The following is a 17372-nucleotide window of genomic DNA, read 5'->3' as shown; positions in this document are numbered from 1 at the left end:
CCATTCAATGCGATCATGGCTGATCACTCTCAATCAGTACCCCGTTCCTGCCTTCTCCCCATACCCCCTCACTCCGCTATCCTTAAGAGCTCTATCCAGCTCTCTCTTGAAAGCATCCAACGAACTGGCCTCCACTGCCTTCTGAGGCAGAGAATTCCACACCTTCACCACTCTCTGACTGAAAAAGTTATTCCTCATCTCCGTTCTAAATGGCCTACCCCTTATTCTTAAACTGTGGCCCCTTGTTCTGGACTCCCCCAACATTGGGAACATGTTTCCTGCCTCTAATGTGTCCAATCCCCTAATTATCTTATATGTTTCAATAAGATCCCCGCTCATCCTTCTAAATTCCAGTGTATACAAGCCCAATCGCTCCAGCCTTTCAACATACGACAGTCCCGCCATTCCGGGAATTAACCTAGTGAACCTACGCTGCACGCCCTCTATAGCAAGAATATCCTTCCTCAAATTTGGAGACCAAAACTGCACACAGTACTCCAGGTGCGGTCTCACCAGGGCCCGGTACAACTGTAGGACCTCTTTGCTCCTATACTCAACTCCTCTTGTTACGAAGGCCAACATTCCATTGGCTTTCTTCACTGCCTGCTGTACCTGCATGCTTCCTTTCATTGACTGATGCACTAGGACACCCAGATCTCGTTGAACTCCCCCTCCTCCTAACTTGACACCATTCAGATAATAATCTGCCTTTCTATTCTTACTTCCAAAGTGAATAACCTCACACTTATCTACATTAAACTGCATCTGCCATGTATCTACGTCTGTGGCAAAACATTCCTGCATGGACATTACTGCTTATGGTTTAAGCATTTCGTTTAGATGTCAACTAAATCCTTCCTTTTACCCACCTTAAGGGCCTGTCCCACTTAGGCGATTTTTTATGCAACAGCCGGCGACTGTCAAAGTCGTAGCAGATCACCAAAATTTTCTTTTACCCTACGACAATGACCACTACAATGCCGAGTCAGGTCGAGATTACACCGTCTTCGGAAACATCGCAAAATTCCCAGGCTGTCAATGCTTCTCCGGCGTCCTAATTTTCGCTGAAATCACTGACAAGTCGGTAAGTACTTGAGAGTTTTGAAATATAACATCTTGCCCGGGTTACTTGAAAACCAAGCTTCACAGTAACAAGGCATAAACTGGATTGACTTCCAGTTTACTAATAGCAGTATTAAGAAATTTAATTTTGAAAGTGGTTAAATGAATTTTTGTGTAGAGTGAGGGCATTCTTTGAAAATGTACGGGAGATGCATATCTGGTTTCTAGGTTGCATATCTGGATTGGGAGCCTACTTTAAATGTAATCGCTGATGGCCATAAACATCGCGAAAATTCCCACGCTTACCTGACCGTCAAACTGTCCCCTCCAATTTACCTGTCACCGCGACACCCCAGCGAACTGTCGGCGACAGCCTAGTCGCCGGTAGTCGCCTTAAAATCGCCTAAGTGGGACAGGTCCTTTACCTCCCTTCCTCCTGGATTCCCTCTCCCCATATCCTCCCACCACAACTTCCTTAGCTCTGCCCCAAAAGCATTTTAAAAATGGAATGGCTAGGTGAGCAGTTCAAAATGACAATCATGCTTTAAGGAGGTCCCAATACATTCAACAACTCTTTGGTTAGATTACCAGGGAGCCCAGGCTGAGATTTGCTGGTGCAGTAGAATTTCAGTGCTGAGCCAACAAAGGTCAATTATGGGCTTTCCCCATCCTTGATTGTGAAATCCTCACTTAAAATTGGAGCACTATTTGTCTTGTTAACCCAAGCATTCTGATCTACTGACATGATGAAGTGCAACCTGCATACACCGAGTACTGAAGAAGTTTACTTGTGAACCATGTGAGTATAAAAATCAAGAAGCCATGATAAGGCTTTACTGGACTTTGGTTCGGCTGCATTTGGAGTATTGCATGTAGTTCTGGTCACCCCAATAAAAGAAGGATGTAGAGGCTTTGGAAAGAGTGCATTGGAGGTTTACCAGAATGATGCCTGGATTAGGGGGTTACAGGGACAGGTTGGGCAGACTTGGATTGTTTTCTCTGGAACATCGGAGGTTGAGAAGAGACTTGATAGAATATATAACATTATGAGAAGCATAGATGGGGTAGATAGTCAGAACAATTTTCCTAAGATGGAATTATCAAATCCATTAAAATTGCTACGATTCAGGGGATGTTGTGTTAAGTCAGTACCAGTTTGACGTTGTTCAAATTATTGGATTCCACATTTAGCGTAGATGTTCTCTATATACTCTAACCTGCAACTTTAACTTGCTCCCCCAGCACCTCTTACATTCATCCCAGCACCATTCGCACGCACGGCTATATTACCACAAATGCTCATACAATGTCTGGCCCTCTTCAATCCTATTTTGTTAGTACTCACAGGGTAGGACTTAGCCCTGGAAGCAGAAGGAACATCTGGAGAATCATCGCCTTCTTCTGTCTCTGTCTCACTCCAGCAATCTGTTGTAGAACAGCAGCATTTAGTTTAACAGAAAACTGAGCAGCATGACATTTTTGAAATTAAAATTGGGGCGCAAAGTATGGATGCATTTCGAAACAATGGTATTACATCCCTCTCCAGTGGCAGCTACATGTATTACAGCAACAAGCGAAAAATCATCCCAGCTGCAGAAACATAGGTCGTAATTAAAAGGTAATTAAAATGTTGAGTAGGAAATAAATCAATGCATCTGGATCGCATAGATATAATATTGCATAAGGACATCAATACAAGATTGCATAAGGACATCAATACAAGGGTGGGGGGGGGGCACTGAGAACAGAGAGGGACCCGGCATGGTGGGTGGGCACTGAGAACAAAGAGGGACCCAGCATGGGGAGGGAGGGGCACTGAGAACAAAGAGGGACCTGGCATGGTGGGGGGGGGGTGTGTGCTGCGAGAACAAAGAGGGACCCAGCAGGGGGGGGGGGGTCCGCTGTGAGAACAAAGAGGGACCCAGCATGGGGGGGGGGGGATAAGTGCCGTGAACATAGAGGGACTCGACATGTGGGGGAGAGGGCGCTGCTGAGAGAACAAAGAGGGACTGTCGGGACTATAAATGACTACTTTTGTAACTTTGTCGGAGTCCTATACTGTTTGTATACTTTGGGTATTGTATGCGAAGCAAAGAATTTCACTGTACCTATGTACAGGCAGAGTTGGAGTAGGAACTCTCTCACCTTTGTTTTCATAATGTTTCTCGGTTTTGTACATGTACATGAATCATTAAATAAGATCATCTTGATCCCATAATCTCTTGGACCTAAAGTCATATTACCCTTAAATTTAAATTTAAAAATTACACAGTGTCATTTGTGATGGTTAACACATCTCTACTTCCATTCACATGGAGAACTACATAAATACATTCTTGAAAAAGTTGGCTCTAATTTTTTTGGATTATGCTTTTACCTGACCAGTCAGTATCTCTTGCTATAAGAAAATAACTGCAGATGCTGGTACAAATCGATTTATTCACAAAATGCTGGAGTAACTCAGCAGGTCAGGCAGCATCTCGGGAGAGAAGGAATGGGTGTCTCTTGCTATACATTTCTCTTAATAGTTTGAAATCTTCAACCAAGTCAACCAACAATCCTGCTGAACTCCAAGGAAGTCAATAGTAATGCAATGAGTCTTTGAATGTTCATGGTTTGTAGCCTTCCACAGTTTAAAAGTGTTCTGGACAGTTTTTTGATTCAGAGGGGATGACTTGACCTTTGTCCACATTGTGTTTCATTTGCACAACTTTGTCCAATTGTCAAATCTTTTAACATACTAGTAATATATTTTTTCCATTTCCACCTATACTGTTTACAATGTTGTTCATCTTTATGCCATCAGGAGTATTTGTGTACATTTGTTAACTGCCCTTCTGTTGTAATCCACTAGTAGCAAAAGTAGTTTACTTTGACCAGCAGAGTGATGGTTCCCCCAGCATTCTTCTCTACCGTCACAGCTAATCTCGGATCACTTCCACTCCCATGACAACCTGACATCCATACATGGGTTTTTTCTGCAGGGATCACCAAACTCAGGCAGAAATGCTGGCTTTTACCCCACTCTCTATCTAACTTGTCTCACCCCAATCCCAATACAAAACTGAAACACAGAAGACACTATCCACCTTATTTCACATCTCAGTGCAGTCAGAAGGAGAGGTCAGGGCACCTTGTGCTCCATGTTTCAATACCAAACAGTGTTGAATGGTTATCCATAAAAGCAAGCAGCAAGCTCATCTTGCATTTTGGGGAAATTGGTAACACTACTGCTTACCAGAGAGAGTCTGCTAGAACACAATGTTCATGGTCAAATTATTTTTCGCTAGGTTTACAGCATATCCATGGCATGATCTCCAGCACATTTTACTGGTACTTGCTTCTCAAGTGGCACAGTAATGGTTGTGGCAGTGATGGGTGTGTAAGAAGGGGGTACTCCTGCTCCCCTGCCCACTTTTGAGTCTACGCAGAGTTGGAGCGGGAATTTTCTCACCTTCTTCTTTGTTTTCATAATGTTTCTCGGTTTTGTATTTTTGTACGACACTGATGATGCTGTTAATCCACCTACAGAAATAAATGAAACTTCAGAACCAAAGATACAACAGACTGCAATGAGCAACAAAGGGCCATCACTGATGCATCATCCACAAATTACAGTGTATTAGCAATAACAGACATTATGTTCCTGAACACAGATTTGAGGCGAGCTAACATCACAGGACAACATTTCCAGGCAGACTGCTTCAGAGAACAAAAGTTACTTGCCGCTCCAATTACTTGGCCAGAGAACTGGAGAACAATTATTTCTCAGTGAGTTAATATGCACATTTACAAAATGTATTAAAGAACCTGCAATAATATCACTAGCTTATTCAGGATCGCAATCCAAGTAATTACTTACTTCCTCATCTCATCCACATTGCTTGCTGAAAACACAAAAGACTTGAACTTGCGATGACAAAGCTGGAAGACGCTAGAGAGGGTCAGAAGAGAATAATTAGAGGGAAGAGCATTCTTTTACCATCTCGGATACAGGATATTCTTATGCATCTTCTCAAAAAGTGAGGCGTCTTTCAAAGTTTAGTTATCACAGAGTCAGAATCGTTATCAGCATGCCCTATCCCCACACAATCAACTTACGAGTGGGTGTATATGTGTATATATTAAAACATTCTGCAGTCTACATATAGATTTTTCTTCTCAGAGCAGATAAGGTGAAGGAATGAGACATGATTGCAGGATGATAGGATTTAATGAGTTCCAAATGAGTGTTTGAGTAAAGAGAGAAAAATACCCCTCATGATCCAATGACAGATTTGGGACAATTGGGCAAAATTGTGGTGGGGGAAATGAGATTTCCTTTATTCAGTGAATCATAAAACTGAAAGGGAAATTGGTCATGTTCTTTACAAGGATAAATACGTAGACCAATGAAGTGTAGAATAGGGAATGACAGGTGAGCAAACATACACAATTGTAAACCCCTTCCCTGCCCTGAGAGCTGAGATAAGCCAAGTCAACACAGCCCAGATGTTGAGTTGTGAACTTTGCTACTCTTTACAGTTCAGTGTTAACTTTGGAATATATGTATCGGTTTAAGAAATGTTTTTTTTAAATTAGTCTCCAGGGCAGAGCATTTGAGAAATCAGTCAGGAAGTAAATACCGTCCAAATTCTACAATCCACATAGATGCAAGCAAATTCACGTTTTCTCAATTCAGCATTAATGTGGTAGTGTTATATAGGTTTAGTGAAATCCTCTCTCTCGCATACTGAAATCATTCTGTTGCCCTTCTTCTGAGTCATCTAAAAGCTGTGGTCAAGAAAACTCAATCCCCTGCCAGAGCCGATCCAAAATTGCAACAGTGCTGGAGTGGTATTCTCCACTCAATCATTTTTTCCCGTCCTTCGGACACAACTTCCCATGGCTCATGTTCATAGACATTGTCAAAGTGTAATGTTGGGGAAGTCTGCTGGTTCTCAGATACTTACAATTTCCTCTTGTGCTCTCCAGCTGCCTCCACAGTGTACGACGACAACTTGATTAATCCTTCGGCTTTCTCATCCTACCAGAAGCCATAAAACAGCAAATGATTCATCAAGACATTCACACAGACACTAATTTAGAGACTCGTTTATCATCTTCATTTTTAGTCCTAAATTTCAGACAGCAGTCCGTGTGAGTTATATCAGCACAAAATTTTCATTCCCCACGTTCCCAGAATGAAAAGCATTCCGCAATCCACACAAAACACTCTTTCCACCTCAGTACAAGAAAGACCCTGCCAATTTGATCACTTACCCCTGCACATCAACTGCATCGAGTGTATCCCGTTAGCAAATAAAGGGGAAAATTAAAACAATAACATAAGCTCAGGTGGTGGTGGAAGAGTACATGGCACAAGAGACTAAGCCACAAACAGCGACAGGGTATGGGGCGGTTCCAGCCTTGGGTGTGGCCAGAATCTGCAATGACTTCATCACTCCGATAATGCTGTGAGCAAGATGCAGAGCAGAGGCTGAAAGACAGGGAAAAGATCAGGTATTCTGGGTCATGTCACCCCTCCACGCCCTGCCCGCCCATTCTCCTGGCTGTGGGAACAATAATCACCAGCAGGTTCGTAAGGGAGCTATATTTGTCAAATTATTCAGTAACAGAGTTGAACATTGGTGTCTGTTGACTCTGTTTCTTATTTTTTTGCACAAGCTTTGCCTTTACGAAACCAATGCACAAGAGATAATCTTTAGGATGATAGTCTGCTACATAGATAAAGCCTTCAGACACAGTCCAATTCATATTCTCCTATTTGAAAATACAGACACAGAGGTTATCCGGACTTACGAACAAACCAAATTAGGTGGAGATAAACAATGAATGAAGGCAGACCAGTTTAAACGTTAACAAAATAATACATCATTTAAAGGTCAGTAGTAATGTACGAAGTAGGAGGTTAGAGGTCCAACTTCGGGATAAACAAATTCCTGAATGAGTCACACGCCTCAGTGGAATTGACAGCAGGTAGCTGAAAATTAATTTCTACTGTTCGCTGACTGTAAGATTTAAATTTTTTTAAATATTGGCAAATGCTTCAAAGCTTTACAATGAGATTATTTTGTTTAAATTGCCATCTTCTGGATTAAACATTAACCAGAGCACCTACAAGCTGTCTCAGGTCAGTGTAAAACATCAAGAAGAAAAGCAGAAGAATTGTCCTCGGGTGATCTGGCCAGTATCAATCTCAATTCATCATGACAAAAACAGGTTCTTTCAACATTGACACATCACTCTGCAAAGATATTATTGTATACAAACAGGTTGTCTCATTGCCTGCAACTGTGATAACATTTTTGAATAGACTGTTAAGCACTTTGGGACCCCCTGAAGTAACGAAAAGTCGTATCTACATGAAGACGTCTTTGTTCTTCATTTAAAAGAGTTTAGAATCTGTGAAAACAGATTTCTGCCTGTTAGAATCGGACTGGATTAATTCTGGTTTGAGGCACACAGTTTTGCTACCTGTATATTAGCATTGGAATCTCTCCACCAGTCCCAGCACAGGCGATGCCTGCAGGAAGGCCTCCAAAATGTGACACCTTCCTGTACACTCACGTTCTCACTGCTGTACCAGTATAGGGTGTGACCCTTCAGGATAAACCAGCAACGCTTCCATTTTTGGCTCATGAATCTACTGTACTCCTTCTTTATCCAAAGCCAGCCAAAACATTCTCCCAAACCGAGGTCCCTGCACGAAATCCGTCTGCGACTCAGTTTAGTTGTAATCCCTGAGAAAGAGAAGGAAAAAAAATCAGGAACATTCCTGGTAGAAGAATAACTCCACATTCTGACTACACAAGCCGCATATGATGGTCACTACAACTGACACTACTGAAGGTATCACAAAATGCTGGAGTAACTCAGCAGGTCAGGCAGCATCTCTGGAGAGAAGGAATGGGTGACGTTTCGAGTCGAGACCCTTCTTCAGACTGAGTCCGAGTCTTGAGTCTGAAGAAGGGTCTCGAATCGAAACGTCACCCATTCCTTCTCTCCAGAGATGCTGCCTGACCTGCTGAGTTACTCCAGCATTTTGTGATACCTTCGATTTGTACTAGCATCTGCAGTTATCTTCCTACACAACTGACACTACATTGGACAGGTGCATCTGTGAAAGGTAGATTGGCGAGGACAAGGGTTTTTTTCTTTGTTCTCTGACCACCTTTTATAAACCTGGTCCAATGCCAACACCTCAAAATTCCACCAGTTCATTGGTAGTGGTGCTATGGAGTTTCTCATAAGTGAAAACTGTGGAAGCTACCCACCCAGTTCATTCCTTACTCTGACTACCATTAAAGCAGTGTTCAGCATGGAATATACACAGGTGCATGCTTTTGGATAGGGACATTAGTAGAAAAGGTTTAGAGGGATGTGGCCCAAACGCGTGCAGACAGGACTAATGTAGATGGGGCATCTTGGTCGGCATAGGCAAGTCGAGACAAAGGGTCTTTTATCATGCTCTAGTACTATGATAGCAATTCATTAGCTGAATATTTCCCGCATGGAAATATCAAAGACTAAAGGGCATAGCTTTAAGATAAGAGGGAAAAGTTAAAAGGAGATATGTGCAACAAGTTTTTTTTTGTCTTTACACAGAGTGGTGTGTGCCTGGAGCACTATGGCAAGGGTGGTGGTGGTGGAAGATATGGGAGGGGTGTTTTGGAAAATTTCAAATAGACACGTGGAGTGGAATGTGGGAATGGAGGGGTAGGATCATGTGCGGGCAGAAGAGATTCGTTTAACTTGGCATCATGTTCAGCATGTACATTGTGGGTTGAACAGCCTGTCCCTGTGCTGTATTATTCTATAGATAGACACAAAAAGCTGGAGTAACTTAGCGTGACAGGAGGCATCTCTGGAGAGCAGGAAAGGGTGACGTTTCGGGTCGAGACCCTTCTTCAGATTGGTTAGGGATAAGGGAAACAAGAGATATAGACGGTGATGTGGAGAGATAAAGAACAATGAATGAAAGATATGCAAAAAAGTAACGATGATAAAGGAAACAGGTTGGGTGAAAATGAGAAGCTAGTGTGACTTGGGTGGGGAAGGGATAGAGAGATATTATATAGAGACACTATTCTATGTTCTTTGTAAGGAGAGCAGTTAGGTAATAACTATCAAGAAGTTTCCTTGGCTACATGCAACCTGATGTCATGAGGTTCATGTGCTTCCAGAGTTAGTGTTGAGTATTTGCAATGCTTCTCCCTCCACCCATGCTCTCTATCCAATCTTCTTTCTGTCAGCAGTCTAAGTTTCATAACAAGAAGAATCAGTCATTACAACTCAGTACCATGGTGATCAGTGTGCAATCCAGTACCACAGTGAAGACCTGTCAAATTAAACAACTCAGTAGCATTATTAGGCAGTATCATACAGTGCAGCCAATACCATAAAAGGGTGTGCACTCTTCCACGATTTAGGTTTATTGTCATGTGCTCTGAGCTACAGTGAAAAGCTTTGTTCTGCATGCTATGCAATCAAATCAGATAATACTATACCGAAGTACAATGAAGCCAGTTTAGTTCAGTTTAGCTTATTGCCACGTGTACCAAGATACAGTGAACAGCTTTTTGTTGCTTGCCAAATAGTTAGCAGAAAGACAATGCATGATTACAATCATTCCATTTACAGTTTATAGATACATAATAATAGGGACAGTTCTGAGAGGAGTTTAAGAAGATCATAGTTAAAGTAGGAAATGTTGCAGTAGGAATACAGATTTAAGAGTGTGGAGCAATTGTAATATGAGTTTGTAGATCTGCTTCTGTGGCTAGCATGCAAATAGTTGCCTGTGTTGGGCGCCATCTTGGAAACTGCCAACCCCAAGAATAATAAACAGAGTGAAGGGAAAGATACAGAGTGCAGAATATCATTCCCAGCATTGAAGGGGATCAGTTCTAGAGTCAAAGACAAATGTCCGCAATCAGTTAGAGATGAATCAGACGGTACCCAAACTTTTGGCTTTTCCCCACAGGCGAGGACAGTATTGTCAATGACAGCAGGGCTCATGGGTTGGTTTCCTCCAGTTGGGGCAAGGTCTAGGAGTAGAAAGCTTTAGATAAAAGGACTTGCACTCACCTTTTTTCTTCCGTCTGTTGCGCAATTGGACCTGAAATTAAATAAAGTTGTGAAAACGGTTGTAACAACCGCATCAACGAAAACAAGACCTTCAGTCCACTGAATCTGCGCCGACCAGCGATCACCCCATACACTAACACTACACATTAGGGACATTTTTTTTACAACTTACCAAGGCCAATTAACCTTTAGAATGTGGCAGGAAACCGAAGTAACTGGAGAATACACGATGAATCACAGGGAGAGCGTACAAACTCTGTACACACAGCACCCCTAGTCAGGATCGATCCCGGGTCTCTGGCACTGTAAGGCAGCAACTCTACCACTGTGCCACCCCTACTCATTGAGCTTTCTCCACCTTCAGTTTCAGGTTTACAACTTAGAAGCTGGGAATGTCCCAGAGGCAATAGCAGGGAGGTGTTGCTGGGGTGGGGGGCTCATTCAGTCAGGGCATTAATACCAAGAGATGCTGCTTAACCAATAACGTGGAAGTTATTAATAAAAAGAAAGGCATGGTGTAAAGCAATAAAAAACTAACAAGCAGGAGTATTCACTGACCATCTAAAATGTATATGTGTATAAATATGATACTGGGACATAGAAGCGTGACATCGACACCCAAAAATTAATTGTTGTAAAAACCAATTCAAACACATTTATTTACAAGTTTGACAACCGTCTGACTCTATCAAAAAGAAAGAAAGATAGTTCCACAACCGCAAGTAGTTTTTTCAGGTAATTTAAAATTTACCATAAAAGTGTTAACGTACCATCAAGTAAACAGAATATACTTTTGCAGACAAATGAAAATAACATAAAAAAATCTCTCCAGTATCATATTTTTATACATATTGAGAAATCTGACAAAAACCCCAATCCAATTTCTACCTATACTCAGCATCAGGGTCATGGGGCATGTAAATGGGCTCTTCATGAACCATTCCACACTAAGACCATTTTATTCTCACATTCTCAAGCATCCCAAACATCCTACAGAAAATGGCTTAAAAATGAACATATCTCATGGAAAATAATGCCTCAAAACAACACCTAGTACTCACTGCTCTCGCGTCATCTGTTGATGGTGATCTTGGCATTGCTTCATATTTCATTCCATCTTCAACTTTGTGAGGCTCAGTTACTCTTGGAGATTGCAAAATTGGTGAACCATCAGTAACAAGCTCCCCTCTTTCACCTGCAGTTCCCTCTTCAAAGATCTTACTGGCTTCCTGTATATCCTCACCTGAAATATCAAAAGATACCATGATGTGAACAGTGTTTAAATAACATTGAAAAACATTCTTACACCAGATGCATTGTACTTTCAAATAATATATTTGATTATACAAATTTTAAATTATTTGCTTAGTTCTTATGCTTGCTTGCCTTCGTCGGTTGGGGTGTTAAATATAAAAGATAGGAAATCACATTGCAACTGTATAAATCAGATTGTCCCATTTGGAGAATAAGTAGTTCCGCTACAATGCAATAGTTGTTTTCCTAAGAAACTTTGTTTAATAGAAAACCACATTACCAAACCAATAGTATCACGGGGAAAAAGAGGTTAGAGACAAGAGTCTTTCAAATTTGCAATAACAAAGTTATATTCCTCCTCACAAGGTTTTCAAAAATAAAGATCTTTTGAATAACTTAGTTTATTTTTGGTACCGCTGTATATTACATTGTTTGAAAAGAGTAATATTGCACAAGTATCAATGTGTTCTAAATATACAATGGTGTCCGATTACTGCAGGAAGGTTTCAAAGGTCTTTTATTGTCACATGTACCAATTAAGATACAGTGATATGCGAATTACCGTGAAGCCATACGAAAAAAAAGCAACAACACACTCAACCACATAAAAGTTAACATAAACATCCACCACAGCTTTATTCTCCCGGGGTCAGGGCAGTCGAACCATTCGTCGGGGTGATCAAAGCCCCCGCGTCAGGGCGATCGAAACACCTGTAGTTCCTGAAGTCGGTCTCTGGCCAGAGACCGCGGGCTCTGTGATGCTAAGTCCGCAAGCACCCACGGTTGGAGCTCCGAGATCGACCCCTGGCAAAGGGATCGCGAGCTCCGCGATGGTAAGTCCGCAGGCGACCGCGGACGAGCTCTCTAAATTGATGTCCAGCAAAGGCCGCCAACTCCTGCGATGTTAGGCCGCAGTGCGGACGGAGATACCATAAGGAAAAAAAAAATGTTTTGATTTAAAAATCGCAACTCCGTCGAGGTAAGAGATCAGAAAAAGTTCCCCCCCCCCCCACGTAAAACAAGCTAAAGAACACTACAAACATACATTTAACACTTACAATTAAAACACAAAGAAGGAAAGGACAGACAGACTGTTAGCGAGGCAACAAGTTTTTTTTACTGCTTGTCAATTTACAAAGTAGGTTTTAAGTGGTTCTCTAGTGTGCCTTTTGATGGCTTTGCTTCTGATCACTCGTGTTATAACCAATTTGTGTAATAAGCACAATACAAACAGCGCTGAAGATAGACAAAAAATGTTGCAGTAACCCAGCGGGTCAGGCAGCATCTCTAGAGAAAAGGAACAGGCGATGTTTCGGGTTGAGACTCTTCAGACTGAGAGTCAGGGGAGAGGGAAACTTCCTTCCTTCCTACGCAATACAAATAGCATTCCGCAATTCATCAATTGCGTTTTATCCAATTTATGCTATGATAACATGTATTATGATAGAACGACAGTGTGTGTAGTGGTTGCCATGTCATAAGAAGGAGATGGTGACTTTGGAGAGACTGCAGAAGTAGTTCACCAAGATGTTGCCTGGATTAAAGATTCAAGATATTAGTTCTAAAGGAGAGGTTGAACAAACTTAGATTATTTTTTCTGGCACATTGGGGGCTGATGGGAAACCTGATAAATGTATGCACAATTATGAGGAGCACAGACAGGGTCAAGAGTCAGATTCTTTTTCCACCAGACATTTAGACTGAAGTAGCATGGAATTTAGGGAAATAGACCACATACAGGCAGACCAAAATCGTGACTTTGTGGGTTGAAGGAGCCCTGTTCCTGTGCTGTACAGTTCTATGCAGAAAGTTTGTAATAACAATTCTCCTGGAAGGGTGGTTCAAATGTTTAAGAATCTGGCCTCAAGTCTTCGACTCCTGAACCAAATGGAAATCATTTCACCCCATGGACTCAAATATTTTTGAAACTTTGATCAAATCATCTCTTGGACAGAATTCCAGAAAAGTACAATGCTAACTAGTGTAATAAAAATGGAAAAATAACCACAGGTCAGATTTAAGATAATTTGTAACAAAGCAAAGCAACAAAAAGGAGAATATATTTTGCATAATGAGGATTCCTGACCTTGTGTGCACTCCCTGAAAGAGAGATAGATGCAGATTCATCATAATTCTTCAGAAGGTAATTTGTTATCTAAACGGAAAGATGAAGTGTGCAGGGCTGAGGGAAAGAGCAGGGGAGTGGGAGTAATTGCAAAGAGCCATCAAAGGCATGATAGGCTAAATTGCCTCCTGTACAGAACTCTTTCATGATTCATCGATTCTATAACAGAATCTTTGGTCCAGCTGCCTTCATGTGCCTTTTGATAGCTTTGCTTTTGATCACGAGATCAGGATTGGTGCTGGCTGCACATGATTCAACATTTCCATCAACATTTGCCTTGAAGAACAGCTCTTGCTGGCCTGCAGCAAAAACCAAATAATATCCTGCTCAGTCTAACAGGCAGCAGATGGCAGTTCCAGCACTCAGATACCAGCCACTTTGGTAAAAGAGACCATTTGGTGTGGACCTGGTAGGCCGAAGGGTCCGTGTCCGCATGCTGTATCTCTAAACTGAACTGAGCTACACTAGTGTAGGAAGGAAATGCAGATGCTGGTTTAAACAGACGAGAGACACAAAAAGCCAGATTAACTCAACGAGTCAAACAGCATCTCTGGAGAAAAGGAATAGATGACGATTTGGGCCGAGACGCTTCTTCAGTCTGATCAAAAGCAGAGTTACTCCAGGTTTTTTTGTGTCTATCTTGAACTAAACTAGTCCTGCATTATTCCTTTTGTTTCCTTCAATCAACCAATTTCCAATCCATGCAAGTCTGCATCCTCAATCCCACTTTTATTTTGTAAACTGACCTCGCATGTTAGAATGATCATCTGAAAATTCTAATTCACCACATCCCCAGAATCTCCTTTAACTGTTGTGCAAGTACATACTCAAATGTCCCCAAAAACATTTATTAAATTACTCGAGCAGGTTTGGGGTAAGAATCTAATCCAATGGGATGGGCTCCACGCAAACTGAATTAGGACAAGTGTACCAACGGTTTGGACGTCAACTATTATAGACAAGGCTTTAAGCTAACAATGGGGTTGTGGACTTGGGGAGGGGGGCAGTAGGAGGGGGAATGGGGAACAAAACAGTTGCTCATAAACTGGGAATGAATTTCCAGGAATGTCATAGCGTCATAAAGTCATACAGCGCTGAAATGGGCCCACCACATACCCATTGACTTTTTTGCCCATTTACACTGATCCCATTTGCCCTCATTGGGGTTTTAGACTTGGATGACCTTAGCCTATCACATATTTGTCTAAATGACTCTGAAAACATATTAATTGTATTTGATTCCACCATCTCCTCTGTTAGCGAGTTCCAAATATCAACTACTAAGTGTATAATACTTTCCTCCTTACCTCCTCAGATCTCATTTGTATCCGAATAAATGTATCTACAATTTCAAATTGCCATCCTTTTTAATGTGCCACCAGTTGCACGTTAAGATTTACTTTGCTTTTAGACTTCTAATCCCTCTCTTACACAGAGTACTATAATTATATACAGTAAAGCCTCGTTATAACAGATGGTAGAGGGGATTGGTATCTGTTATTGCCAATTGTCTGCTATAACAGAACAAGGGTTTATCTCCCATTGACATCATTGCCCAGGCTCTGCGTCAGAATCGTGGAACCCCGTCACTGAGAGCCCAATGGGACCTTCCTCACCACACGGAGCACAGCGGCCTCGGGAGACCGTCCCGCGCCACCTTAACCAGCGTATCTGGGGAGCGGCAATAACCCGCTGCCCCTGGTGTTGATTCCTGCATTCAGAGCTCCACAGAAATGTCAGTGATTCTGAAACCACATTGGGATGGCCGTGTTTGGAAACCCTGTCCAAGCGAGATTCCCATGACTAACTGCCCGCTCGGAGTTCAGGGTGAAAGGACATCGACCTTAAACGTTAACCTCATTTCTCCTTCCAAAGACACTAACCTGCTGAGAGTTAAAGATCTTTTTAAACACCTAAAAATGTATTTTTGTTACTGCAAGCTAAAAGTTTGTTACATTGACGAATAGAGTTAAGTGTCGCTCGAAGCAATGGCTTGTCAATTTCAATTACTTATCGATTTCAATGCCCTCCGGTGTAACTAGTAGCCTGTGTTCTTAAAGTGACAGTCTGCTATAACTGAAATCCATTCTATAGTCTGTAATAATAAGGATTTACTGTAGTGCATTACACTACTGCTTAGATATAGACTTGATACAAGATTTGAAATACGAGACTCCAGCTACCAAATAACATAAAAATAATATTGAAGGCATAATGTACAAAATGTGCTCAAGTTCTCATAAATTGTACCGACTAGATTACATTTCAAGTTTCCCATTAAATTAATTGGCATAAAGTAATTATAATTGTAAAAGCTTTCATAAAGCAATGTTATCAGGCAATATGATGGACTGTAATTGCCTGGATTAATAACGAGAAGAGGGTTTCAATCCCAACACAGGAAACACAACCAGAATCCAAGACAGGTAATTAATTCATTAAATCAGGGAGAAGAAAAATATATAAAAGTTCATTGCTGGCATTCATGAACCACCAGGTTATCGTAAAAACGAATCCAATTTACCAATGTCTTTTGGAAAAGAAAATTGCAGATAGTGATTTAGTTTGTATAGGACACCAGACTCGCAAAGTGGGAGACTTTAACACTCCCGAGAAGGTCAAGCAAGCTCTTAGTTATAAAAATAATCTTATGATAAAGTACTGCAGTGAGAGACAACGCAACAGCAACTTCAAGAATAATTGTGGATGGGCTGTTTATTTCCTTACTTTCCATTAATCACCTGTCTCTGAAAAAGTAACCAGATGCAGTTTTATGCATTTAATTGAATATATCAATAGAAAGTAGTTTGTAAAAAAAAAATCTCGAACCGCCAGACACTCACCCTTTCAAAGAGATCCAAACCGTGTTTGTTTTTGTGAGCTAAATCACAGTTGCTCATGCTGTGTAGAAACTTGCCTCTGCCAACCAAATCGCAATGTTGTGAAGGCATGCCCAGTCACTTTTGCACTCACTGCCAGCGACTGTAGCCAGCTGTCTGTTGGCATCACAGGCTCTGCAGTTCTGTATCTAATTATACACTATACTGCTGAGCATACAACCAGCTAGTCACCGTACAGTTATACATCTTCTTCACTCGTTGTGGATGCTGAGTTTAGATAGAAGAATTCCTCTTACCCACTGTGTGCGATGGTTCTGGCGGCACACAATCTCCATCCCCCGCTTCACTCACTGACTTGGATTTGGGCTCAGAGTCAGACTGCACTGACTGAGATTCGTCCTCACAGACAGCATTGATCTCAGAGGTGTTGAAGTCCCCTTGTGGGACCTGCTGGAGTCCTACCTTATCCCTCTGAGAATCTCTGAAATTAAAAAAAAAGAGGATTTTTTTTTTTTCTACTTCAAGATTCAACCCTGGATAATTATCTGCAGCCACAATTATTTTGAGAAACAACAAACGTGCTGGGGTTTTTTGATTTCATTGTGAGATGGCATTTAGCTGGAAAGTCGAGGAACTGAAGATGAGATCATGCAACCGAATAGTAAGAAAGACTTCCCTACAGAATCGTAGGTGCTTGGTGGGGCTCGAACCACTATTTAAAAATGAACTGGATTGAGAGTACTCATTTGGACATTAGTGCAGTTAGATGCAAGGACTGGATGGACAGGCAGGAAATAATGGTCAACACAGATTGCTCAGTTACAGGGCGGCATAGACAATAGGTGCAGGAGGAGGCCATTTGGCCCTTTGAGCCAGCACCGCCATTCAATGTGATCATGGCTGATCATTCTCAATCAGTACTCCGTTCCTGCCTTCTCCCCATACCTCCTGACTCCGCTATCTAACTCTGCATTCAGAGAATTGGCCTCCACTGCCTTCTG

General features: G+C 41.7%; 1 protein-coding gene across 2 annotated transcripts in view; it reads right to left on the bottom strand.

Moving 5' to 3' along the window:
• Nucleotides 1-17372, bottom strand: part of cnksr1 (connector enhancer of kinase suppressor of Ras 1) — a 77324-nt gene that overhangs the window by 4957 nt on the left and 54995 nt on the right. For both annotated transcript variants that reach the window (XM_078422989.1, XM_078422988.1), the window contains exons 11-18: nucleotides 16668-16852; nucleotides 11214-11395; nucleotides 10153-10183; nucleotides 7633-7805; nucleotides 6015-6088; nucleotides 4925-4996; nucleotides 4517-4587; nucleotides 2408-2487 (exon numbers count right to left, since the gene is read on the bottom strand). In XM_078422989.1, coding sequence (XP_078279115.1) covers nucleotides 2408-2487; nucleotides 4517-4587; nucleotides 4925-4996; nucleotides 6015-6088; nucleotides 7633-7805; nucleotides 10153-10183; nucleotides 11214-11395; nucleotides 16668-16852 — 868 coding nt within the window. The remainder of the gene's footprint in view (nucleotides 1-2407; nucleotides 2488-4516; nucleotides 4588-4924; nucleotides 4997-6014; nucleotides 6089-7632; nucleotides 7806-10152; nucleotides 10184-11213; nucleotides 11396-16667; nucleotides 16853-17372) is intronic.

Source organism: Rhinoraja longicauda, chromosome 27, assembly GCF_053455715.1.
Source record: "Rhinoraja longicauda isolate Sanriku21f chromosome 27, sRhiLon1.1, whole genome shotgun sequence".
Lineage (NCBI taxonomy): Eukaryota > Metazoa > Chordata > Chondrichthyes > Rajiformes > Arhynchobatidae > Rhinoraja > Rhinoraja longicauda.
This window is presented reverse-complemented; position numbering and strand designations above follow the sequence as displayed.